At 42.3% G+C, this 26,937-nt stretch overlaps 1 protein-coding gene across 4 annotated transcripts in view; it reads right to left on the bottom strand.

The window, feature by feature from the left end:
• Nucleotides 1–26,937, bottom strand: part of ACACA (acetyl-CoA carboxylase alpha) — a 251,831-nt gene that overhangs the window by 12,815 nt on the left and 212,079 nt on the right. For all 4 annotated transcript variants that reach the window (XM_036753329.1, XM_036753327.1, XM_036753328.1 and 1 more), the window contains 6 exons: nucleotides 24,336–24,432; nucleotides 21,085–21,181; nucleotides 20,171–20,306; nucleotides 13,745–13,922; nucleotides 11,678–11,790; nucleotides 982–1,136 (listed from right to left, as the gene is read on the bottom strand). In XM_036753329.1, coding sequence (XP_036609224.1) covers nucleotides 982–1,136; nucleotides 11,678–11,790; nucleotides 13,745–13,922; nucleotides 20,171–20,306; nucleotides 21,085–21,181; nucleotides 24,336–24,432 — 776 coding nt within the window. The remainder of the gene's footprint in view (nucleotides 1–981; nucleotides 1,137–11,677; nucleotides 11,791–13,744; nucleotides 13,923–20,170; nucleotides 20,307–21,084; nucleotides 21,182–24,335; nucleotides 24,433–26,937) is intronic.

The raw sequence follows: 26,937 nt of genomic DNA, 5'->3' as shown, positions 1-26,937 counted from the left end.
CAGGAGGACACTCAAGACATGAGGCTGGTGGTGAAGTCTGTGTCTTCTAATAAACAACCAGGGAAGGCAAAGAATCTGTTACCACTGCTGAGAGAGGAAGCAGCCTACTAGGAGCTGAAGTCACCCCTCCCCTCCCCCGCCATCCCTGCCAGCCAACTTTGTGTCATCAATGTAAAACCCCAGTCCATTCCTCTCTCATCCCAGGACAGAGTGAAAAGTGTAGCCCTCTGCACACCAATGAACCAAGCAAACACTTGACTGACATATGGCGGAGACATTCCAGCTAAGAGCCTGTACAGCCAGAGAAACAAACAGTGAGTAATTGGTTTTGAGTAGACATGGCTAAACTGCCTTGCATGCAGATCAGATCTGAATTAGTGGCTGGCTTTCCTAAAGCTCTAAGCCCTGAGGCATCCTACAGCATGAGAGGCTGAGGCAGCAAGGTGGCACAGTGAAGAGAATGCTGGGTCCAGAGTCAGGAAGACCTGAGCTTCAAATCCAGCCTCAGACACTTTCTGGCTATGTGATCCTGGGTAGGTCGTTTAACCTGTTTGCCTTAGTTTCCTTATCTGCAAAATGGGGATAATAACCACCTACCTCACAGAGTTGATATGAGGATCAAATGAGATACTTGCAAAGCTCTCTGCAAACCTCGGAGCCCCATGTAAAGACTAGCTATCTGTAATATCATCAGCTCTGCTGGCCCTCATGTTGGCAAAAATGACTCAATTTCCCACCTTTTTAAAATAGGGAGCTAATTCATAAATTATAAATTGCTTTAAGAGTGTGATCAGTGAAGAAGGGGGAACCACTCCCAAGAATCTGAGATCTGTATAATCCACACAACTGGACAAATCTCTTGGCAAACGTACACTGTTTCAGTTCTATCTTGCTTCTCTAAAGTGAGCACGTGGGCCACCTGTGTGACACCCACGTCCATGGGCTTCTGACAGTTAGGAGAAAGGCAGCCATCATACTTACATTAATGACACCCTTTTCCTGCATCCGGCCCGGTGTGTCATGCAAGTCAGCAAACTGCACGGCTACCTGGTGGTAAATGGGAATGAGGAATTCTTCCCGTTCCTTCAGTTTGCTCTCCAACTCCTTCCGCTCAGCTGGGCTTAACTCTGGGGTGCCTGCAATTAGAGAAGCCTGCCCATCACACTCTATGATGATGAGGAATCTCTCCACATTAAATCAAAGTCACCCTCACCGCCTTTCCCTGGGCTTGGTATCCGGCCTACAGATTTGGCAGAATTTACATTTCTTTCTACGATACTGAAGGTAGCATATTCTTTAAGTCAAGCAGCCGAAACCTTAGAGTCCTTTGGGAGACACAGCAGCAAAGCTATCACTTCTGTATCATAGTATCTGAAACTACTTATTCTCGTCCTCCAGAAATCACTTAAAACCGTAATTCCTTCTCGTACTACAGCGTCTAATCAGGCAATGTTCTTCATAGGGCAGCTCTCTTAGTTACCCTACGCTGGGTCTACAGTGGGTCCCTGGTTGAGATATGCCCCTGTTGGAAACCTGGCCACAGTACCACTGATCAACAAGTATTTCTGCTCAGTCACTGTACTAATCGCCAAGCACAGAAAAACAAAAATGACTAAGGGTGCCCTCAGGAGCTTACAATGCTGGGGGTCAGAAAAGAGACACGGAATACAAAGACCTGTGCTCCCCAGACTCATGAGAACAGAATGGCTCTGTTGTTATCCATGACAGTAGCAACCATATGTTGCTGAAGAATGAGGAAGTGGCCTGACTTTTTTAGCTGAAGCAAGTTATGTCTCTATGCCTGCCCCAAACAGCCACCAACTTGTATTCTGGTCTGAATGACTCTCTTGAATTTGCAGGTACATGACTATATAGGCAATAATCTCACATTTGAAAACTTGTCACTTGAATTTTTTTTTTGGTGTCCTCAAATGAATACAACCCAATAAAATGAAAACCAGATAAGATATCTGGTGGCAGTTCTGTGTATTAGCTACTATTCACTAGGTCAACCCTTGATCAGAAGGATAAAGTCATTCTTGCTAGTGGGCCAAGAAAGAAAAGAAGAACATACTCTACCCACCCCCTGAGAGCCTAACATCTCCTCCAGAGACCTGAGCTCTGCAAGCACAAGGTGCTGTGATGCAACAGTATGGGGGAAGGGGGGGTTTGGAATCTCCTATAAGGAGGAAAGCCTCTTCAGAAATCAATGCTATCCTAGTAGAGGTGTTGATAGTTTGTGCTTTTCATCTTAATTAATCTCAGAATGGGGCCTACAATCAATACTGAAAATTTAGCCACTTGCCTAGTGTGGAAGGTCGAGTTCGACTGAAGGAGCAATAGGTGACAGCTCCCAGCATCAGGGAAGACCCGAGCTACTTTGTCACCAAAGCTGACAAATAAATACATGCCCACAGGTGATGGGATGCATGAGAGAAAAGTCTATTTCAAGCATGCCTGTCTGAAGAAAGTCCTTGTTGTTTATGCTACTATGAATCATACTCCATGAACAGCCTTGGGCTGCTAAGCGAGCCAGTTTTATGAATAAACAAATGTTAGCACAACAGAGATGGATCTAGAAGATGTGATTTCATTTTTCTGTGGGGTTTCTGTTTCCCAAAGTTGACTTTTTTCCCCCTTAAAATCAATGACCATTTTAAAACTATGGTGAAGAAAGCCCAGGACTAACAATTGTTTCTTGCTCTGCGTGAGGGCGATTAATGGTCTTCTGCTGTCAGCCTCAGCCTGAGCATAGGCAAATGGGTTGGATTGAGCTAAATTCTGTAGCAGCTTTCAAGAAGTAGAGAAATCCATTCACTTTGGCAGATCTGAACTCAGCCCACTTAAGGAAAATTTGAAACAAGGATACTGCCAATCTCTGAGATGTGACTTTTTAATTTAAAGTCCTCTTGAAACAGCTGCTGTTTGCCTGACTTTATTCTGAGGGCAAATGAGGCACAAGAAGCCAAAGTTTCTCCTGTATTACCTGTACTTCTACAGAATGGGTCCTGAAAACAGTTTCACTCTGATTTTACAAAACAAAAACATGAAACTGAAGAGTTATGACATGCAACCTAACGAAGAGGCCAATTTCCACGGCTGCATCTGATGTTGAGACAAAAGCTCCCATGTAATCTCCAACCCACGGGCCAGGTCTCATTCATTAGGCAGGCCTTGAAGAAATCTGCTTCTGCTCTTTTTGGGGATGGGGGAAGATGTCACAGGTCTTCTGAGGGAATGTCTTCCTTGTTATGTCTTCACCTAATAACCACACAAGGAGCTCATAACCCCTTATACTCCCTCCTGTCTGAGGGCACACCTAATTCCATGCCCTTTTCTATTAAGTGACAGCACCTTTTCAAGGAGACTGCTGTCCAAAGTCCTGCTGAGCAGATGGAAGGCTGTGGCAGAGGTGGGACTCTGAGGAAGTCTGGCTCTTCTCACCAGAAAAGGGGCAAGATGTGGACCCCACCCACATGGGAAGAATCCAAGGGGCATCTATCCACTGGTGGATTGGTCAAGCTGCTCTGTGAGCAGAGGCTAAGCCTTTTCAGAGATGACTGGCTCCATATTTAAGTAGGTTTTGCCAGAACATCATTATAGTTTTATAAAACAAAGACGAAAAATGTTTGGATTTCATAATTTTATCAGGCCAGAAGACCTAAGGGTATTCTCTAGTGGGATTACATATCCCCTCAATCAGCTGTAATGCCTCTGACCAAGGCTTCGTGGCCTATCTCAATCAAACTACAAAAGTGAAGGAAGGAACAAAAGAAATCTCCAAAGAGTGCATGTAAGGAAAACAAAGATTCAATTTTGTGTGTTTTTTTTAAGAAAAAGAGATTTTAAAAAACAAGAAATTTTACTTTCCAAAAATAAAAGGTTGCTCTTCAATCAGGACACTTCTATATTCCATACTGTATGTTACTCTCTCCTTGTACCAGTAAGGCAGCCGGCCCCATAATGATTTAGGGGAGATTAACAAATATGTCAATGTCCATTTTCTGCTTAATTTAAAAGCAGCGTCTATAAAGATTTTTGACTTCTGAACCCTGTTCTCCTGAAAGAAAGAAGGTAAGAATGAGGAGGGGGATAAAGAGTGATTATCCTATCATCGATCGTTTGTCAGAAGCATTTCTTATTCACTGGGCTATTGTAAAAAGCTAAGCTCTCGATCAATCCTGTAAGCCCCCTGCACAATTAAATATCTTGGAATGGTTTTCTTTCTTTTCCAGCCAGATCTGGGAGCCTCGGGGTTTTTAGGAAAGCAAGTTTTGTGTGTGCATTGGGGATGGTAAAGGTGGCGTAGGGTCAAAAGAACACTCAATGGAGAGAAAAGTCTCTTTCAGAATCCTGCTCCCAAACGTTGATGAGAATGGTAAGAAGAGGGAGGAAAGAGAACATGAAAAAAACATTATTCCCCCCCCCCATCTCCCTAAATTTTCCCACCCATACAAATCCAGTCCTTCAATTTAATTTAAAAGTAAATGCAAAATGTGGAGCACAGAGCAGAAGCTGAGCAAATGTTCGCATGCCACCAGCTCTCAAGGCACCCCCGGATCAGGAGGTGTGGCAGAGCGCCATCTATCATCCTGCACTGTTTCATCCCCGTTACCTCCTTCTGGAGGAGGTTAATGTTTGACTCTTGCAATAGAAGCCTACCCCAGAGGAGCAGATCTGAATCAACGTCAAACTGAGAGGAAGCGTGAACACTCCGAAGTCGCTCAATTCACCACACGCGGAGCGCCAGGACACAGGGCCCTCCCAGGCCAGCCAGTTGCTGTGTGACCGACCTTACGGAAAGCAGGCTACCTCCCTGGACTGGGCACTCTGGTCTACGTGGAAGTACAGTACTTACTGCTATCAAAGAAGGAAAGCATTTGGCAAAAGATTCTGATTTTGACAGACTGTGTAAGTACGTCCAAGCATAATTTTAAACTCCATCTCAAATGAGAAATAAATTAATTTCTAAGTTTTGAAATTAAGGTATAAGAAGTACTGAAGTTTATACTTTTTGAGGTTTTTAGTGTAAATCCTCATTTTAAAAGATCTCTACATAGTGGAGAAAATAGAAAAGAACCTGTTTCTAGACATATAAAGGTAGGCCTTATTTTATACAATTTCTGCGTTCTTGAACAACTTTGCATAAATGAAGTATTTTTAAATGCCCTGGGAGAGCTATTTAAAGGATTCCTGCTGTGAATCCTCTGGAAAAGCAAATAACTCTTACATAATAGGAATACACTCTCCCAATGTATGTGTTTTATAAATTCAAATTTTCCTATATCTACTTTTCTTCAAAGTGGGGCATACCTGAATAAACATAAATGTATTTTGCATGTTGATTTTTTCACAGGGAATCTGGGAATCATTTCAAGAGATTTTTAACCCAAAAATTCAGTGTAAAATGTTGGCCCAGGCCAGAAGGTGCTGGTTCTCCACGGTTCATCTGTACAGTCGTTTGTAACAAACACAAAAGGTTGCACACAAGGGAATAAAGTCACAAAGCACAGGTACTTCTCATATTTCCAGAGCTGTCCAAAAGCTTGCCTTGCCCTCACCAATCTGGCCCATGTTGTTCCAAATTTCATTCCAGTCCAAGTGGGTTCCTCTCTATTCCCTGATCTCAGCATGCCTTTGCAAAGATCACCCTCCATGATGGGAATACAACCTGTCCCCTCCCATTTGGAGACTCCTTTGGGGCTTCCTAGCTCAAGGATGAACTCTGGCACCACTTATCATGCAAGGCCTTTCCTGGTACTTGGGTGATTAGTGCTCTTTCCTTTTTTAAATTACTTTGGATTAACTAGTCTGGGCCCCGTTAAAAGCCCTCACTAAGCTATCCCTCCCCCAAAGTGAGGCAGACCACACCAGGATCACAGTGAGTGGGACCTGGGGGGTTTGGCAGTGTCCTGTGATGATAACCTCCACAATGCCCAGAGAGAGTTAAAGCTTTCTTGATTAAAGAGACGATGTAGATGATGTTACTGAAGAATTAGGGACCACCACTTTGTTGGGGTGGGGCATGCATGCCTTGACACTTTTATGAAGAACTGGACTAAAATACCTCTCTGTTCTCCCCAGAAAACATCACCTACTACTTCTACTCTGATTGCACTGAACTTCTGAATCAAGGGATGATATAGCATTTAAGCTGCTACTAACAGGCAAGGGTGGAGACAAGACCCCCATAATGTCCCACATTATCCAATAAAGACCCTGTGTCCTTTCCTACTCTTGCGTGCATCAAGGCCCAGTGCTGGTGCTGCCTGCCACATTGTCATACGGGCAACCTACTATAAATACCAGGGGCAAAAAAGGTGGCACTCCTTGGACATGGATATCCGCATGCATAGCTACATGAATGGAAAAGTGTTTCTCAAGCTCTTACTATGCTCACTGTGCTAAGGATTGGGGACAATATAAAAACAAAAGCAAAGATAGTTCCTACTCTCTAAGAGCTTACATTCTAATGTAACCTGGGGTTGGAGCACTTTTAGGGGATACAAGAAGCATGGAAAGCCTATATAGAGACTATCTGTAAGTGTATCATCCTACTGATATTAATCTCTTACTTTTTATGTGTCTGTGCTTAATTTATTTCCTGTCACATTTAACAGGAATTAGAGAAAGATTTTCTGAAAGCCAAGGGGTAAGGAGACCAAAAAAAGGTTGGGAACCCTTAAAATAGAGGGAGACAATAGAAATAGTGGAGTGGCGGTCAGAAGGGGGTACTGTGGTGGAGAACATTATGGGGAATGGAGCCCTGGCCCAGGAAGGGAGCTCTGGACGTCTGGGACACGGCGGCAGCAGTAATGGAAAGAGGAGAGCCGAGGAGCTGGGGAATTTCCTCACTGCCCACAACTTCCTAACAGACAGTACAATAATTTTCAATCCATTTTTTTCTATCCAAGTCAATTTGTTCTCTTGAGCCTGACCCAGCTCAAAGATCACCTCACAATGCTTGCTGCCTTGCAAAGTAGATGGCCAAAAAAATAACAGTAATAACAAAAACATCAAACAAAACCCCTTCACATCTCCGGGTCATGTCTGCTAGCACAACAACTCCAGCAAATAAGAAGTTCTCTTTCTTTAGGGCTCCTCCAGACTCGAAAGTAAGCTCTGTTCTGTTCCTTGTGGAAGCCCCAGTTTGATTATGATAAGTAATGGGCTTTGTTTGGTGTTTGGTTTTTTGGGGTTGTTTGGTTGTTTTTTTTGGTGAGGCGGGATTGGATCTGAATTTGTTATCAAAAGATGTGAATAGTTCTCATCCCCGACAATACTTCCAACAGACTAATAGCTAAAAGGGGTTTAAGGGTATCTGATAGAATGATAGCTACATCAGGGCAGGGACCAGAGGACAGTGCTGGCTATTGCTATGAGATACTTGGGCTTTGGCCAAAGGCCAAGGCACAGTGCCCAGCCCTTGTCGGTGCTGGATGTTTCTGAGGCACAGTCCATGTGGGCAGCATCCAAGGTGGCATGTGAAAAAGAACCCAGCTGCCTGGGAATGGAGAGACTCCAGAGGTGAGCCACAGATCTTGGAAACTGATCAGCAATCACTTATTAAGCACAGAGCAAGATTCCAATAAACAGTTTCTCAATCCCAATGAACTTTTATTTTGGAAAGAAGGAAAGGGAGGGCAAAGAACCATGAGAAGTTCTAACATGTCTGATACCATCTCGTTGTTTTTATCTAATTTGTCACTTTCCCTTCTGAATACAAGAGGATAACTAATATCAGGTCACACGTTCTCAAGAGGCCATTAGACATAAAAACCTCTAGTCACAGCAATTGGATAGGAGGGACTCTGACTCCATCAGGTGTTTTGATTCTCCTGTTAACAGGTTCATAAAAGCCAATCAAAGCAACACAGAACACTTCAACATACTGATACTGCTTTCCTGGATGACAGTCACACAGGCACCCCAGAGAGACTGGGGCTTACTTCCCAGGCAAGATAACCAACAATGTCTAGCTTCCATGAGCCAGCTGGGATGGCAGCCACATGTGGTCCCACACAAATACCTTGTCTGATAGTACAGGACAAAAAAATCATCTCAGTAATGAAAAGCACCAATATTTTGGCTCAGTTCAATCTCTGGTTAAGTAATCCTTCTTACTTCCAAAAGAAGTTAGGGTGTGCCGTTTCACACACTCCCTGCCACAGTCAAAATCCCACAAACTAGCAGTTTTCCACAGCCCCAAGCCAAGTGCCAAAAGGAACTCTTGCTTTTAAATTAAAATTCTAAAGGGCATATGAAGTTGGATTTCCAAAGTAAATTATTATTTATTCCCCTTAGGGAATGTTTTCTGAATTCAGCCAATCAGGATGCATTTATTTATATATATGATCTGATTGGTTAACATCAATGGAGCCAACACACGGAAAGCTAGATGGCTTCTAAGAACGTGCCATAATAGTACATAGGCTATACTTATGAAATCACCTTCTGACAATGAAGAGGTAAGGCACATAATATCCATCTCTATTAGCTTTTTTTCCCCTTTTCATAATAAACTGAATTTTCCTATTGAAATTAACTTCAAACTCCTAAAGGAAAATAGTTCTTGCTGAGCCCAATGATCAGCTGAATAGTAAGTTGCGGAGGAGGGGCAAGGCCAGAATCATCATTCCAGGCTTTGAAATGAACTCATGTTGTAAAGAGGGGCATAACCTTAACTCTTTTTCTTTATCAATTATTTGGTCTGGAAAAAATGTGGCTGCCTTCAATCTCCTAAGCATTCTGTGGTCCCGGTTTTCTAAGGGACAGGAAAAGGAGCCTGGAACCCCCTGCAAAGTCAAGGCACTCAGACTCAACAGCCCATCAGCATTTCTGTATGTAGTCTGTACCAGGGTTTCTTGCATTTATGGGTATTTTGCACTGTAACTATTTTCATTTTCTTTTCTGTGTGTATGTTTCATGTTCCCAAGAGACTATAAAGTCTTCAAAGCAGAATGGTACGATGGATAGTTCCCAAGGTTCAAATTCCACCTCCAACACTGGTTATCAGGGTGACCCTGTAGATGGGGGGGGGTGGAGGGGGGCTTGCTGACCTCTGAGATATCTTCCAGCTCTAAATCTATGACCCTACGATCCTTGGTGGCAGGGCCCATGTCCCAGCACAGGACTCTGCACTTCACACCTAATACATAGCCATGCGATGGACGGCTTGTGCTCTAGGCTCACTTCACCATTATGTGTAAAAGGGAATGAGGATAAGACCGACTAACAATAGCCCCTTACCCTTGGTCAGTGCCTGACTGTTTTCAACATAGTTATAACACGCATAATTCCATTTGATTTTCACATATGGTCGGCAGGACAAGAAGCAGAAGCTCAGGGAGCCTTGGATAAGGCAGCCCCATGGCTACGGCCGAGTCCTGCTTCCTTCCTGATCCCGTGTCCTAGAAGTGAGACTTTACAGTGGCTGTGAATGAGTCTGCCAATAATAGAAAATAATAATTATAGAAATAATAACTAGCATTTGCATAGGGCTTAAGGTTTGCCAAGCACTTTATATATGCTGTCTCATGTGGTCCTCACAACCACCATATGAGGTAGGTGCTATTATCCCCGTTTTACAGCTGAGGAAACTAAGGCCACAAAGGGTTAAATGACTTGCCCAGGATCACACAGCTAGTAAGTATCTGAGGCAGAATTTGAACTCAGATCTTCCTGACTTCAAATCCAGCACTCTACTGAGCCACCTAGTTTGCCTGATAGGAAATTATAATCAAATAATGTGTATAAATTATTAACTAGTAAGCATTTGAGAACCTCTTCTCTATTTCCTTTCCTTGATCTGAAAGGCGCTGGGTCAAGGCTGGAGCAAAGAGTGTCTGTTTCCAGTGAAAGAGAATATCCTGCTCTGCACAGAATCAGCCAAGCTGGTCCCCTCCACTGCAAATTCACGTCTGAGAGCAAACGCTCTCTCTTCCCACCATCCGGTTGCTCTAGAGAGATAACAGCCATTCGGGGGTTAAAAAGAGGCAGTGAACCCCCAGTTAATGAGTAAGAATTCAGCAGGCAGTGTAAGATAAATGGAGCCCTCTCTGCTTCTGCTGGAGTCAGCATGAACTGCGGCCCTGCGGCTTGTTTGTGGCAAATGGAGTGCGCGAAATATCAAAGGGCAGTGATCCAGAAGAAGACCGACTTTGACAAATTTTAAATTGGCCAGAAAGAAAACCAGCAAAAAAAAATACAAAAAAATTATGCAATTCACTGTGTCCTGCAATCTTGTTGCTGCCTTTGTACAGAATTAGTGGCAAAACAACGGCAATGATCGCCCAGTGCTGGGAGCTATTATGAGCCATCCAAGAGAGATGCTTATCGGCTCCAAAGCTTTCAGAGCTCTCTCTACGTGCTGCTGTAAGGGACTTGCTCTTGCGCTGCAGCCCCTTTAATTAAAGTGTAGAGAGGTGTTCAGGAGTAATTATCCTGTTTGGAAAAGAAAGCAAGAAGGGAAAAAACCCAACAACCCTGGGTGGGAGCAGATTTCTGAGAGATGACTTTGAGAGAGAGAGAGAGAGAGAGAGAGAGAGAGAGAGAGAGAGAGAGAGAGTGTGTTAAAGGCATCAGGCTGTGGTGGCCAGAGGTGTCTCAGGTTCTTACGTCCTAGTGGCAAGCAGTGGGCCAGAAGAGACTGACTATAGTCCCTAGCATGGGGCCAGGTACAAAGGGCAGTCAATAAGAGTGACAACCCTCATCACTGGGGCACTGGCTAAGCATGTATTAAGTGACTACTAAGTGCACAGCTCCGGCAGTTGCAAAGATAAATGACATGGTTCCTGTTCTCAAGAAGCTTGTTGCATCAGAGTGTACTGAAGACATTGCTCTTTGAATGACTTTTGGAATGGGCACCAGACGAAGAGGACAAAGACACTACCATATCACCTCCCACTCCTTTCACTCAGCATGCTTCCTTGTTTATAAAGAAAACTTCCCTCTCCCCTAACCCTGCTCACATACCCCCAACAAAAGATTTTATGGAATCACCTTTATACCAAGGAATCCAGTGGATGGGCTGGGCAGCAAAATGATTTTTTAAAGAACAGGCTAAAACTCATTTGGCCTGAGAGCTCAGTACAGAACACCCAGGGTTAGTCACTGGTGCTCAAATTACAAGCATCCTAGGCAAATAAGCCCAAGTGCAATAACTAGGAACACTGAGCAAGCACCCCTGCAGCTCCGGCTTCCAGGGCCAGCCTCCTCCTCTAGCACAGAGGGCCTTTCTCACTTCAAAGCTCCCTGGCAGATACCTTACTCTAGGGCTTCCATTTCTTAGAGCAAGATGAAGCCAGGAAGCTACACAGGTCAGGTCTGGGATGATTTAACAAATAGAGGCTGATGTACCTTCTATCCAACTTACTCTCGCATTCAACAGTAACTCAAGGTCAGACACGGCAAGATTCTGTTTTGACATTCACAAACCCAGAGCGTCGGGCTGGCTGAGAACATTTAAAGTCTCTTCACTTTCCTGCCTGCTGTATACACACACAGCCCTACACGGAGCACTTCTTTCTAGCAGGTTTCTTACATATGGAGGACAGTAAATAAAGATGATCACGGATATGATCATATGCTCCAGTGCCTCTCCCCCAGCCTATGAAAGCTCTCATTACAAATCAGCTGAATGGCTCACTGAGCTGCTAGGAAGGCGAGCCAGACATACCCAATCGCTCGGCCAGGCGAATGTAGATGGGGTCCACCCGACGCATAGTTTTCACCAAATCCTTTCTGCGGAATTTGATTTCTACCGTCCCCTCTGGCTCCAGAACAGATCCTCTGTTCAGAAAAAAACAAAAACAAAAACTAAGAGTGAAATTTTAAGATGGAGAAAACAGGCTCTTGCTGGTCACAATGTGTGGATCAAGAAATGAAATTCATCATGGTTCTACCCACCATGGGTTACCAAAATAACCTTATGGAGAAAGACAGGAACAAGAGAAATGTATCTGTGCAAAGTATGCAAAAGGACTGGCAAAAAGCAATTAAATAATTCTCATTATTGGGTCAGCTCCACTCCCTTCTCAAAGGAAGAAAAATGCATATCCCACCACCTACTGCTGACAAGAGCAACAAGAATAATGATGTTAATTTCCTGAACCAAAACTGAAATCAAGTATGTATCTGTATGTGTGTATGTATAGGCATATACACCGGCACACAGAAGCATTGTGACAAGGGACCAAGATGCATTTAAACTGCAGAAGAAGACTTCAGTGCCATCAGTCTACACAAAGAAAGAAGGGAAAGGAAAGCCTAACAGCTCTCTGATCCAGAGGCTGCCAGAGCCCTGATCAGACAGATCCAGGGCCAGCAGCAGGTAAAGCCATGGAGGAGCTGCTAGGACAATGCACCAAAGGGGACATGCTGTGCTTTAGGAGAGCACCACCTTAAACAGCATGTTTAGGATTAGGCTACCTATTATAAAACTCAATATTCCAGGCAACTTGTCTAAGGTTCAACATGAAATTGGGGTCAAAGTCAGGATTTTAAGTATACACACTTGTCACTTTATGGAAGCAGACCATTCAGCAGACTTCTATGTAAAGTGATTTTCACGTAACGTGAATTTGCCCGTGGATGTGGGGAAGGGAGAGAGGGATGGAGGCAGGAAGGGGGCCTGCACCTATGAAGGGAGGGGGTTGGCACATGGTTCAAGGACACGTGAGGGCTAAGAAAGAGAGTCAAGAGCAGGAGGAGGAACGCACAGGGGCTGGAGATAGACATCCAGTACCCAAGCATGGATGACAGAAGACAGGGGCCAGACATGTGGGCAGAGCAGACAAAGGTCTCTTTTGATGCCAGAAGTCTCAAGCCAAGCCCCTGATCTTGCCATGCATCTACATTCCTCTGCTTTCACTTGGAAAGGTTTTGATTTAAGGACTTTTTTTTTGTTTTCTTGGTGGCAGGGTAGGTGGTCTTGGAATACCAAGCAGTGGCAGAAACAGAGAGTACTGCACAGTAAAGTTAACATGAGTATTTTCTGGAATGTGGATTTTTCTTTTAGAATTCTTTATGTAAAGTTAAATTTGTGTAATGCGAATTTAAGTAAAGTAAAAACTATCTGCAGATCCTGAAATGGGGAATCTTGACCTTTGAGTGCTCTGATGCTCTTTAAGTTAAGGCTACTTTATAAGTTCTCAAGGAAGAGCTTTAAGGTAAAGACACTGAGGTTTGGGGCCTTTTCTGCAGTGTGTGTGTGGGGGAGGGGGAGATGGAGAAAAGTCAATGTTCCCACGTTTAACCAATTTTCAGGACAGTAGGGAACTAGAGGCAGCACGACTATGTTGAAGAGTCTGGCTTTCAGGTCAAAATACCTAGACTGAAATCCTAACTTTGCCACTGGCCAGCTGAGTGACCCTGGTCTTGTTATTTAACCCCGCCCCAGCCCCAGCTTACTAATCTGTAAAATGAAGAGATTTTGCTACACGATGTTTAAAGTTTCTTGCAACTCCCCAAATCCTATGAAATTAATTTTCCCAAAAGGATCAGGATGCTTTCTCCCACTTATCCAGGAGTTTGGAAGTCCCAAACAGAGCTCACTAGCTTTCAGTAATGGGATATAGGGAACAAGAAGCTCTGAGCAGCCGGAAGACTTCAGAGCTCAGCCAAGGGCTTAGAATGAGAAAAACCACACTAAGAGTCAACATCCAGCAGTTCTGTTCTATCTAAGTGCTCTTTAGGAAGAGGAAGGTCCATAGAACATGGCCAATGAGAAACATGGAAGAGGTACCTGCTTTCCCGGTCAGCATACATCTCCATGTGCCGGGGGTTAATGGTGGGATCGATAACAACCCAGGACCCTCCCCGGAGCTCCGCCTGGGGGGGGATGTAAACCATCACTGGTTGGGAGCATTCACGCAAGCCATCCACAATGTAAGCTCCGAACTTCAAGACCTGGTCATACATGTCTGTGGAAAATTAAAAACAAACCAGTTAAAACCAAACAACTCACCCTCAAAGCATCCTGATGCCAGTCGCTACCTTTCAACATATAAAAGGGTAGAGTCAGGAAAACCTGAACTTAAATCCCACCTCTGACACTTAGTAGCTGTGTGACCATGGGCAAACCATCCAATTATCTTCACAATAATGGAGGACTCACTTTAAGCCTATGTAAGTTAGAGATGAGTCGTTCATCTGCAGTTGTGGAGGATGCTCCCATGCTGGGAGTCCTCTATACTGATGAAACCAAAGACACAGACCCAAAAAAGGGTATGCAAAGAGAAATGATTCTCATACAGAACGTTCCAAGTCCACCTCCCATAGGAAGTCTTCCCAATTCCTTGTTTACAGTGTATCCTCTCCAGACTTCAAAAGACAAAAGACAGCTTGTACAGTCTTAACATATTTTACTTTCTAAGTCATTTTAAGTTTTCATCTACATGTGATATTTTATCTTTTCCAGCATAATATGAGCTTCCTGAAAATGGAGATTTAATCTTCCATTCTGTATTCATAAGCTCACAGATTTGGAACTGGAAGGACCTCAGAGGTCATGGAGCCCAACACCATTATTTTACAGATAAGAAAACTGAAGCTCTGATAAGTTAAATGATTTGCCCGAGGTCACACACGTACTAAGTGGCAAAGCCAGGATTCAAATCCTGACTCCAGAGCTAACAGTTTTCAATGCATCAGTGCCTGAAGTGTTAGTAAAACACTTTGATACCCTACTATCCCACTTGTCAATATGCACTTTGAAACATCAACTCCCAAAATATAACTAAAACCAAAGTATTTATATTTGTATTTTATTCTTGAGGAAATGAACATTTAACCCTTGAAAAGTGCTGCCTGGAAAAGTTACACAATCTTAAGGGGACAGTGAGGATGACTGTCCTTCCCCACTTTGTAAAGGAAAAAACAGTAGGACCAGCCCAAGGCCAGAGGCTTAAGTCCAAAGCAGAAGGCAAAAGGGACTCCTAGTAGGAGAATAAAGTATGACCTTGGAAATGAAGGTCAGTCTTTCATAGTTGAACATTTTATGGACTTTTTTCATTTCCCAGTTCACTGAAGTCTAAACGCCACTTAAGTTTCAGTTTTATGATTCCAGATGTTGGGTTGTATATGTCAGAGGTAACATTTTAAGAGGAAAACACCAGATCTTTTCAGATTACCAAGTAACAGAAACAACAGACTTCTTTACAGAAACAAAAATCTGGGTTTGGCATGAACAAGAACTATTGAAATTCTATTATAAAGGGATATTCTGAAGGAATTTTAAGAGCAACCAAAACACTGCTCATTATGATTAACTGGCAATTTAAGGTATGGCCCTCAGCAAATCAAAACCTATGCACACATCCTCTCAGCCACTTCAATGCAAAGCACTGCCCTTCTTTCCTTTTTATCAGACAGGTTTTTGAAGATTCAGGGAAATTCACATCCTCTCTGCCACTCTAAGCAGTCTCATTGAAAAACTATTCTCTGTGTGGAACCTAGATATGTATACATGGTCAGAGAGAAGACAATTGTTTTCAGAAGGAAGAAAAGATCCAAAAAATTTATTGCTAATTATATAACTGCTGTATTATGAAGAGCTACAAATAAAGTGCTTTAAGTACTTTACACTAATTCGGTGGTTATGAAAATAATTGCTCGATTCAAATTATTTTAAGTAAATTAATTCTTTAGTAGATATTTCTACTAGTGCTACATCATAAAATAATTGTGTAATTAGCATTACATTTGTCAGTGCTGCCAAGAGTATATCCCTAGAACAACAGTAGAAAAGAGTGGTCCTTAATGGTATCAATGAAGATAGAGGAAAAAGAAGGCAGGGCTCAAGGGAGAGAAGAAGAAAAGAAAAACAGTGGGACAGAATATATGTGCCTGGGTGGGGGGAAGGGAGAGTACGCACGCGCGCGCGCGCGCACACACACACACGTACGTTTGCACAGAGGACCTTAATGTTAGGCAAGACCACAGATTGGAGTTATCTGTTGTACTACACTGGATACAGTGGTTAAATAAAATGATAAAATCAAGCCCAGGAAGCAGCCCTGGGCTTCAGAAAAAGTACTGACAACCAGACTTCTTTAGGCCAAGACCCAATGGCAATTCTTTACCCAGCACCACATGAGGTTTTTTCCAAGGCCCCGAATTGCTAAGTTATTGTGAGAAAATAGAAACTGAAGCCCTCAGAGGTCTACCAAAGCTGGAGACCTTGCACCTGATGCCTGTGGTATGTGTTTGACAGAGCACCACAACTGTTATGCAATCTGACACTAAACTATTGCTGCAGTCTCGGGAGGAAGCGGGGGGAAGGGGAAATGACAACTTGGCATTGTTCAAGAAATGCCACCAGTTCCAAAAAACATAAATTTTAACACACAGGTCAAGAAGCAGTTAACAAATAATCTGATATATACAGTCATGCCTAAAATCTCTCCACTCTAGAGTGCACACTTAAGAGTTGGAACAAAGGCACAGCAAAGAAGGATTCCCAAGAATCTAGGCTAGCAACTCGGTTCACCAAATTTTTAAAGCTACATTCAAGCTGACTATTAAGTCTCATGGCCTGAGAAAAAAAGCTGATGGAAAAGACTGACGGATCTTCCCCCAGAGACACAGGAGTTACGTAAGCTCTGGTACACTGCACAGCCATATTCCCCACTGGCATGGATGACTCTCACCTTCAGTCTTTTCATTGTCAAGGTACAAACTTGCCTAAGGTCTTTACCATTACACGATATGCATAAACAATGATACCACATGCACTAAGCAAAGGAAAGAGGTGGCCAGCATCTTTCTGTGTTTCCACAGTGCCCCACACCTTTGGAAATGGAATAGATTTCATTGGTCTGGGCTGGATTATCAGCAAGTCATTGAAGGCAAGTATCAGGCATACATAAGCTGCATACACATAATATTCCTCACGAGCCCATTAAGGGTGGCCAGCACTGTATTTCAACATCCAAGTAATCAGAGATTTAAAACAGGCTTTCATTCCAGTTAAAGTTTTCAATAAACATTTTTTTATTGTTATTTATAACCTGTCCCAGGAAAAAATAAGTATAACATGAAAAGCCAACTGAGAGTGACCCTGTAGCACCAGCAGTGAAGCAGCTTAATATCACTGGGATTTGCATCCTATCAAACTATTCATGCTGAGGCTGGGACCCTGGTGCTAATTTCTAGTAAATTTCACGCTTGATGTCTCCCTGTTGTGGGTCATTGCCGGTTCGTCTAAATAAACTGCTTCCAAATGGCTCTTCCATCTAAATATTCAGTCAGTTTTTATAATTTAATTTTGCATTATGCTGAATAGCCTTCCGGCCAGATAGAGCTCATTGGAAAAAAAGCCCCAATACCATCTTGATATGCCTTTATTTATTTATTTATATTTTTACTGCTTGAATTAGACCTCCTAGGCCGACTAGTAAAGAGTTTTTTTTTTCCCTCCACTAATGTCAATTTTCAGCATAGCAAGAGCTGTCTCTAATCTTTTCCTACTCATTACACACAATTTTGGAGTCATTTTACCCACAGTGCAGTCGGCTCCTGGCTGTGTGTTTGTGTGCACTGAGGGATGGCATAATTGTTTATTTTCCCTCCCTGTATAATCCCCAGCCAGTATTGAAACCAAAACTGCAAACATCTCCCCAAGGGACATGGAGAGTGACGAGAGGCTCTCTGCCTAGGTCTCTTTACATGAGATAATATGGAGAAAACATCCTAACCTGTATGTAAATATAAAAGACTCTATTCTTCCCCCTCCTATACCTACCTTGCTCTCTACCCTCCACTCCTGCACCTTCCCCAAAGCTTACTTGTAACAAATGATGTGGAAATGCAAACAGCAGCACTTCCATTGTAAGGCTCCAACCCCAGCTCCAAACGGTGGTTCTGAAACCAAACTCCGGAAGACAGAGCTGGCCTCAGCCTATCCTAGGCCAAGAGCTCACTTCTGGATCCTAGACATCTTGTCTGACCCATCTGTCCACACAACTAAAGTAAGCTGTTCATCAGCAAAGGGGTGACATACCCACAAGACATCACACTGATGAATATGTCAAGAAGGAGAGGGTAGGAGGTAGGGATTAATTAATTTCAAAGGGATTTGAATTCACGTTAGAATTGTTCAACTGTAGACCTAAGTTTCAAAAATCATGCCAACTGGGCTAGGGCAGACAGTCCAAGCTGGGAGCTGGCCAAAGCACAAAGCAAAGAATGAGGCTCTGTCCACAAGTGGCACACCAAAATGGACTGAGGTTATTTACTAACATTTAAACAACATCCCTGAGATTGACCAGAACAAGCTTCATCAGATGTCAGAAGAAGTAAACTCTAAAACCCCCAAGGGGTGAATTCCATTCAGAGTGATACAGTAAACACTTAACATGTGCCAGGTACTAGTATTGGTTCTAGGTAATCCTGTCACATAGTACTTTAATCCAATATCCTGATCAAGGGAAAATTCATGCTCAGCAAGCTTAAAATTATGGTTAAAAAGAATGGTGAGCCGGTGCTTAAGAAGCATCCTTGGTTTATCCCAGTATATAGGTCAATTTATTCTATTTTTTGGATTCGAAAACAATATTTCTCTTTGGGGCAGAGGGCATGAGTGAGAACAAACGAACTATTCCAGAGAACAGGCCTCCCTAAGTAAAGCATAGGGCAGGATTGTGGCAGTTCTTCCAATAAAAAGTTGCCCTCTGCCTCACTTGCACAACTTGCTTCTGCTTTCTATTTGGCCTTGTTCTTGAGAAATGGCTTTCAATTGCATCTCATTTGGCCTCCTACAGACACTGCACTCTGCCTCTGGTCTCAGTCTACTATCTGTATACATCATAGCACCTCCTAGTTAAATTAAGTCTAGTCTATGTACTCACTAGTACTTACAGTACTATATACTGACTAGTCTATGTACTTACCTTGTGTCCTCCATGGCTTCTACATAGGCATTAGGCCCATGATCCCCACTAGACTGAAGGCTCTCTCTTTTCCCTCCACATTCATCTTCACCATCACATCCCATCTAGTCATCCATCCAAGACATCTTGCCATTTGCCTATTGCCACTCCCTAGTTTTTCATCACTTCCTTGGACCAGTACTCCAAACGAAGGACCTGGACCTCCAGAATGCATGTTCCAAGTTGCTAGGGAAGTGAATCTACTTTGCTTTGGAATGGCCTTCTTGGGGCCCAGCCACTTGACTGATGTCTGAATGGGTACAAACCATGATATCCAGTTGGCCCCAGACCCATGCTTCCCCTTCACATCCCATTCAGCCATCCACCTAGGCCACCCTGTCACCTGCCTGCTAACGTTGTACTAACCATCCTCCCCCAACCTCTGGCTTTGGGTAGAGTAGTCATATCAATGAAACCACTGCTTCCGGAAAGGTCATATAAACTGATTGCCAAAAACATCGATTCAACATCTCCATGACTCCTCAGATCCAAGCTCTCTTTTCTGGCCTCCATTCCCCTCTAAGTACTATCTCCTCTTATTAGAATGTAATCTCCTTAAGGCAGGAGGAACTATCTTGCTTTTCATATTTATATTTACAGCACTTAGTACAATGCCTGCAATATTTTAAGTATTTAATAAAAATGCTTTTTCTTTCATACATGCAAACATGTAATTTATTCATTAGTAGAATGCTCTTTATCCTATGGACACTCAGAAAAGGGTGGAACTGGTCAATTGTGGAGTAATCAACTCCCACAGAAAGACAAAAGAGAAAATGTTCTTTCCCCTGAGGGACAGACTTTTTGACAATGGTAGGATATACTGAAGTCACAGGCCCAGAGTCATGGTAAGATAATTATGGAAACATCACAATTTGCCACCAACAGTGTCCTTTAGTATGGAATCTGTTTAATTCTTCTAATCAAGAATCTCTCTTTAACCATTATGCAGAACCTTAATGGGATAACTTTGCCAAGGTACACTTTTGGAAGGGAAGGAACAGAGTATAAAAAATTCTTTTAGTGTGAAGTAAAGGTATACTATTTGAAATGCAACTGTGAAAACTGAACTAAAACTACAGCAGCACCAGACATACTCATAATGTCCTCAGTAAGTATTCTTCAAAGCTCACATGGAGCTATACAACACAGTGCCATTTTTCTGCCCTTTCCCTCCCTCCATTTTCCTCAAATACGTGAAGCCTCGGGCACAGAGTCAGAGTGTTGGTAAAGGAGATCACCTTTCATTCCACCAGAGAAGCCTCTCCAGTTGGCAAAGACCATGAGGGGAAGTCCCTCCCTGTTGAAGTCCTTGATAGCTTGATAGGTCTTGAAAGCAGAGTCGGGAAACCAAACCTGTCCTGCCTGTTGAATTATCTGTTGGGAAAAGTCAGAGAGGGAAGTATTATTAAGAACACGGTTTGAGGTGGAGAGTTTCTTTAAGGTGAATCAGGCTTTACTGATGAAAAAAAGAGATTTGGAATCCTACACCCCACAAAATCAAGGACCCTATTAGCTTTTCTAAAGTTATTTCCTCACAACAACCCTGTGAGGCAGTCAGGTAAATTGTTACTAATCTTTATCAAGCAGACAAAGAAAAAGAGACTCAGAGAGGTCAAACAACTTGTCCAAAGCACCACAGCTAAGATTCCAGCCCAAGGGTTTTTGTTTTCTGCTAAGTTCAGTTCTCTCTCTCTCTCTCTCACTGTCTTTCTCTCTCTCGTATATAGAACAGTGTTGAAGTCCCTACCCACTCCTTTTTAAAGTTCTCAATCTTTTCCTGTGTATTAGGTAGTAGATGGAGCAGAATCCTTGAAGAATGTGAGCTACATAAACCCTCCATATATACATCAATGAAGGCTGTGACTCTTCAGAGTGTCATGAGTGTAGCCATGGGCTATCTGTTGACATGTGTTGCAGCAGATCAGAAATACTGTTAATGTCTGATTTTTCAGGCATGAGATAGCCCATGATCCATTTAGCCTCATCATGTAGACTACTGGTAGTCTTGAACATCTAAGGGCCCCAACTCTTCTCCTCTAACAAAACTGGTAGTCTGCAAAGCCTCGATTATGGTCATAGCCTCTACAGAAGAGGACTGTGGCTTCAAGCAGTCCTCCACACAGACACACAGTGTGCCCCAGAGACGACCTACCTTGGCCTCAGAGTCCAGGTTGGCAGGATCAGCCGGGATACTGAGCTCCACTGTTCTTGTTTCTACGGCAACAACTCCTACAGGTATACCGCCTAGCCTGAAAGAAGATGAAGCACAGAGGAATCCACACATGTTATGCTTGTACAACTAGTCATTTATTTTTCAATCCCACACCAAAAAGGAGGAGGGGCAGTGGAGAGAAGAGGATAGTGTGGAAGTAGAAACGAACAATGCTAATACAGAAGGAAGAGAAAATCTGGCTTTTTTAGGGACCATAGCCGTGGCCTAGATTCAATACCAAACAGACATCATGAGAAATAACTAGAGGGAAGACAGAAAGGCCACAGAGTTTTTGAAAACACCCATATCACCCCAAAGTTAGCCATAGAAAACAGCATCAGGAGACTACCGCTCAATTAGAGAAAAGCAGAACAGAACATTAGAGTTCTGGGGGAGATGAAGCAATTGACAAACCAGGTTCATCATAAGAGCTATGGACTAAATGATTTCTAAGGTCTTGTCTAGTTCTACAGTTACAATCCTCTGCAGTTTTGTCCTAAGAGTCTGTTTCTTTCAATCAGAATAAATCTGGATTTCCAGGAGAGATGAGACTGTATGTACAGGGACTATATGTATAGGAAGGCAGCAAAGGAGAAAGAAATAACTTCTCCTCCCACTTGGAATGAGTGGCAGATGTAACCGCCAGAGACTGAGAATCTTGGTAACAGGAGATACATCTCCAGGTTCACATGGCTGATTAATTTAAAATGCTTGAACAGAACTCCAAGGTCCCTGTAGCCTCTTTGCATCGCTCCAACTTGATCCTACTCACAAAGATTATCTGGTGAAAACCCAGGGATGACACCATAGGGGGACAGAGATATGATCCTACAGTAGAAAAAGAATTCCAACTTCCCAAGATGTGATTCAATTTTAGCTTTCACAGCTCCATTCCTTAGAGGTAAGGCTGGAATGTGTTAGTTTTTCAATCCCCACAGACTGGCCATTACAAACTTTTTCAGGAGGGGTTCTGGCCATTACAATGGCTACTAGAAATAGATTTCTGTCATCCCAAAAGACCTGTTGGGGACTAGGTAGGGACTACTCAACTCCCCCCTACCCCATCACCTGCCTGTACCAAATCAGATGCAAAGCACTCCAGACAGCCCAGACAACGAGCAGGAGGTACACAGGAGGGTTTGGAAACATTCCTATTCCCAATGATTAACAATCCAACTGGAAACTTGTAATTGCAAAAGCCACCCTAAATCGGTAACTTATAACTTATATATTAGGGCCCATGTGACCTAATAAAGAACATCTTTATCCGAGTATTACAGTTATTTATTGAACTTGAAAACAGCTCAGAACAACTTCTGTTTTCCATTATACTTCATATAAATTTTATCAGGCTAGCACATGAAGATGCTACATCTTGTTTTATAGTGTGTCCCTGGACAAGGTGCCATGGAATAATAAAAGACAATTTACAGCCAATAGCACACATATTCCAAACATACATACCAAAGATGAGTTTTGGCAGCACTTACAGTAACAATCCCAGAAGAATACATTTATATTTATTTTTTGAAATGCCATTGCTTTTGAAAGAAGTAAGCTCCATTTGTTTTTTTTATATACTTGTGTGTGTGTGCATGTGCGTGTAACACAATGAAGCTCAGAACTTGTCAAATATAAAGAAAAGGAAAAAGTGTCAGGCTAGGGATAGCTGTAAACAACATGAGTACAAACGACAAGAGCTAAATGTTCTCTCAAGATGTTTGCTTTGACGGAAAATTCTGTTGTTTTCTTCAAACACAATAAAATAGATGAAGCCTTATTATCTGCTTTCTATGAGAAGATCTCAAAGCCCTTTACACCGACTGACAGGTTCTTAGGGTTTAACATCTGTATATTTTCTCCCCAGAGAGGAAGACTGTAGCAGAGTAGTTAAACTCTCTTGAGTTCACAAAACACTGGTGACACAGTGCTGGGCAGAATCTACACGCTGGGCTCTTGAGGCAGGCTTGGGAAGATGGTAAGAAGGACTGGCTGGTTTCATTTCTGTGTCTCTCTCTGGCATAATTTTCAGTAGATATTTTTAATCGATTTAACTGGGCTGCAAACACCTGTTTGCCATGATGAGGCAGTATACTTTAAGGAAATCCGGAGTCCTGTCACTGTGAACTTCAGCATTCCCTATAACCAGCCCTGAGTCCTTCAAACTTAACACACAAGACCCTATCTATGAGACTCACCATCAGACATCTCCTCGTTGCTACCAGCGTGAGGGTCACTGCCTTGCTAGGCTGAGGGAACCGCAAAACCTAGAATTATTTTCAAGGCTGGAATCTAAATCTCAAGACAATGTGGCATGTTGGAGAATCTTGAGCAGATGCCACTTTCCACAAAGATAAGGAAAAATGATTGCTCCCGAGAGGATGGTGAGCTCCAGATGCTGGTCCCCAGGGCAGTGTGTCTCAGCAATGCAGAACTAGATTAAGATCAGGCTTGGCAGGTGCTAGTTACAGGGAGCACTGCAGATTATTCCATGCAGGAAACACTGTTAAGAGAACCTCTCCTTAGAGTAGGTATTAAAATTTAATAGAAACTTCAATTTCCCACTTCAGAAAGATAGGTATCCCAGCAACCTACAGCTTCTTGTACTCACTTCAGTTTTTGTTAAACTTTTGTTACAAGTCAAATCTGATTATGGAGCCACATAATGTGGTTACTTTGCAAATAATCTTCATGCCACTAAGGAGACTTCTCCCAGGGTCCACAAAGCTACAGGCATTTAATTCACCTGTTGCTTTCTGCATCCTCTTTCTTTTTGGTCCTATGAGGAGCCTACGTTTCCAAGATCAATATCTGAAGCAAAAGCTCCATCTGAATTACACAAGAAATGTTCCCAGGAAACCAATGCTCAGTTAGGCTACCTGGTGTAAGACTATGAATCAGGGTTCTTAACTGGGGTCCTTGGATAGATTTGGAATGGGGTGTGTCCATGAACTCAGAAGGGAAAAAAATGACAACCTCTAACTGAAATTTGGCATTTCATTCTATTATTTAAAAACATAGTTCTGGGAAGAGGTTTATAGGTTTCACCAGCCTGACCAAGGGATCCAGGACACACAAAAACCCTTAAATAAAAATAGAAGTATCAGCCAAGAGCTTTTGTACAGGAAGGTTTTTGTTCTTATTTTGGTTGGTAATAATAAAAAACATTTATCAAGCAACAGAAGTCTTACCGGGCTCTACCAACCACAACTGTCTGTGCCCAAGGCTGCATGATCTCGGAGAAGGAACCGTAGTCAAAGAATCCACTCAGCCACTGACCTTTCTGGGCTATAGAAAGAAGATGACAGAACAATCAGAAGAGGTCCAAAAAATCCACCAAAAATTCCAACACAAGAATTTAAAGATTGGATTTTAAGTTTGCTTTTTAGGTTACATTCAAAAAAATAAATTATAATATATGTGAGCATTAGGCTGCTGAATGTTCATCTGCCTTCAGACATCATCTCCTATTTCATTTGCTAGTCTGCATAAAGAGAGTCATTTATCAGCAGAGGCATCATTTATTGTTAAACGATGGGGTTCAGATAGCAGAGAGAGTTTGCATGCTTTTAAATAAATAACTTGGCTTTTTTCAAGATACCACAAACATTTGTCAAAAGGCAGCCAAGTCATTGAATATGTTTTCAAAATGCCTATTTCTATTTTAAAACCTAGCTTACAATTTTCTCTTAAGTCCACTGATTTTTTTTTAACGGAAAGCTAAAGATGGTCACTTACAAGCATAAATGATCAGATGATGTCTGAACACAAGGCAGTGAATTTAGGGAGAAAAGGAGAGGGTATCAAATTGCCACCTAGAAGAATTTATTCACTTTATTTACAGCTAACAAAGTGTATCCAACCTACAGCAAAGGGCCATTTCTACTTCCTGCTTGCCAACTGACAGGGAAAATATAATACCCAACATGAGTACATTTAATGCCAATATTCCTTCCAGAATGTAGGATCCCCCTCACTAGCAAAACATGTTAACTTCAGCATCTCAGTCAAAAAAGAAAACTTTTGTTCCACAGGTTTCTGCGTTAGACCAAGCCCCTATAAAGCTTGTGCAAATAACTGTTTCCAAGACTGTCCCCTCAGCACGCAGTTTTCTCAGTGACTGTTTTAATTTGAACATGGCCCTCCGCCCCCGAAAAACCCAAGTCCAAAACCAATTAAAAGTGTAGATCCGAGCAAGCTAACCTCTGCTGACTTAAACAGGATGGAGAGTGTTTTATCAAGACCAAACTTGTAATTACTGTGTTCTACATTCCTTACCTCCATGGCCCTAGTGTAAAATGTGATCATCCATTTCAAAATTATCTCTCTATCGTGAGCCCAAAGCTGATCGTTTAGATTCTGGTCTCGTGTCGGGCGTCAGTTTGAAGAATATCACAGCACTATCTCCTCTAATAAATGGCTTTAACTTTTCACCTACGAGATATCTGCTTTAACTTATCATGGGGAATCATCTGCTTTCCTTAACGCTTCCACTAAATTAAAATCTGAAGTCACTTGATTTGGGAGCGAGTGTTAGCAGCACACAGACAGCAGGATGAATTACAGAGGAGATGATGAAAAAATATTATCCCAAAACCGGAAAACTTAGTTTATCACAAATTTCATTTTACTCCATGAAATTCATTAATAATAGCTGAGCTAATGGCCACCTACTTTATGGTACACATGAAAGGGACATATATGTTCCAACTATCCTCCTCACCCTCACCCCAATTCCACCTTTCCTAAGGAAGAGGCAGGCAGAGACTCAAATTTTGATCATCTCAAATCAAGTCAGCAATTTGCCAATGTCCATCAGGATATTTAAAAATTGATTCTCTTACATGATTAGATCATTTTATGCTTCTTATTTAATTCAAGAATAGAATGAATATAGAAGTCATTTCAGAATTGTAATAATTCTCCTTTTAAAAAAAACTCTTCTGCCATATAGATTCTTCTTTTGTCACTGCTGAGCTATTGCTGTGGCAATTTGGCTTTACAGCTCCCAAAAAGCCTAGGCTGCATTTAGTTCAGATATAAGACTCAGAACTCAGCTCAGCTGGGTCCTGCTTTTCCCAAGGGAACAGTCACCAGGGCCTATTGTGAATTCCAGAGGGAGAGGTGCCTATTTCAAACCCAGAGAAAGACACACTTTATCTTAAGACTGGAGAGAAATCTTAGACACAAGATCCTTATCATGTCCATAGCACAAAAAGGGGGGGGGGGTGCGGGGGAAGTTACCTATGATGATTTTTATTTTCTCCTTTCCTTTTTTTTTAGAATTTGCATTTTTGTTTGAGTTTATACTTGTTAAATTTTTTTTAAAAGATTATATTTTTTTCAATCGGCAAACATCCATTCTCCCACTCTAATCCCCGCCCCCCCCCCCCCGCCCAATTGAGCATGAAAGAAAAACAAAACTGTTGTTACAAACATGTATAGTAAAAGAAAGCATTCTGCTTTAGCCATGTCCAACAAAACATGTCTCATTCTGCACTGAATACACCTCCTCTTTGGGCGGGGTGGGGTGGTGGTAAACATGTTTCATCATTAGTCCTTTGGTCTTGTAGTTAGTCATTATACAGATAAAAGTTCCTAATCTATGATGATTTTTCTGTGCCTTGTTTGAAACTATTTACTTTTACTAAGATTAATGAAAAGTATTTGAAGATGAGAAGTAAAACTTTAAACAAAAGTCTCTGGGTATCTGCTGAAGTAAAGAATCAGCAATTTCCCTTTCAACCTCACTATGAAGATATCTCTCTCTGAACTAATTTAAATGTTCAATTG

Source organism: Trichosurus vulpecula, chromosome 4, assembly GCF_011100635.1.
Source record: "Trichosurus vulpecula isolate mTriVul1 chromosome 4, mTriVul1.pri, whole genome shotgun sequence".
NCBI classification, from domain to species: Eukaryota; Metazoa; Chordata; class Mammalia; order Diprotodontia; family Phalangeridae; genus Trichosurus; species Trichosurus vulpecula.
This window is presented reverse-complemented; position numbering and strand designations above follow the sequence as displayed.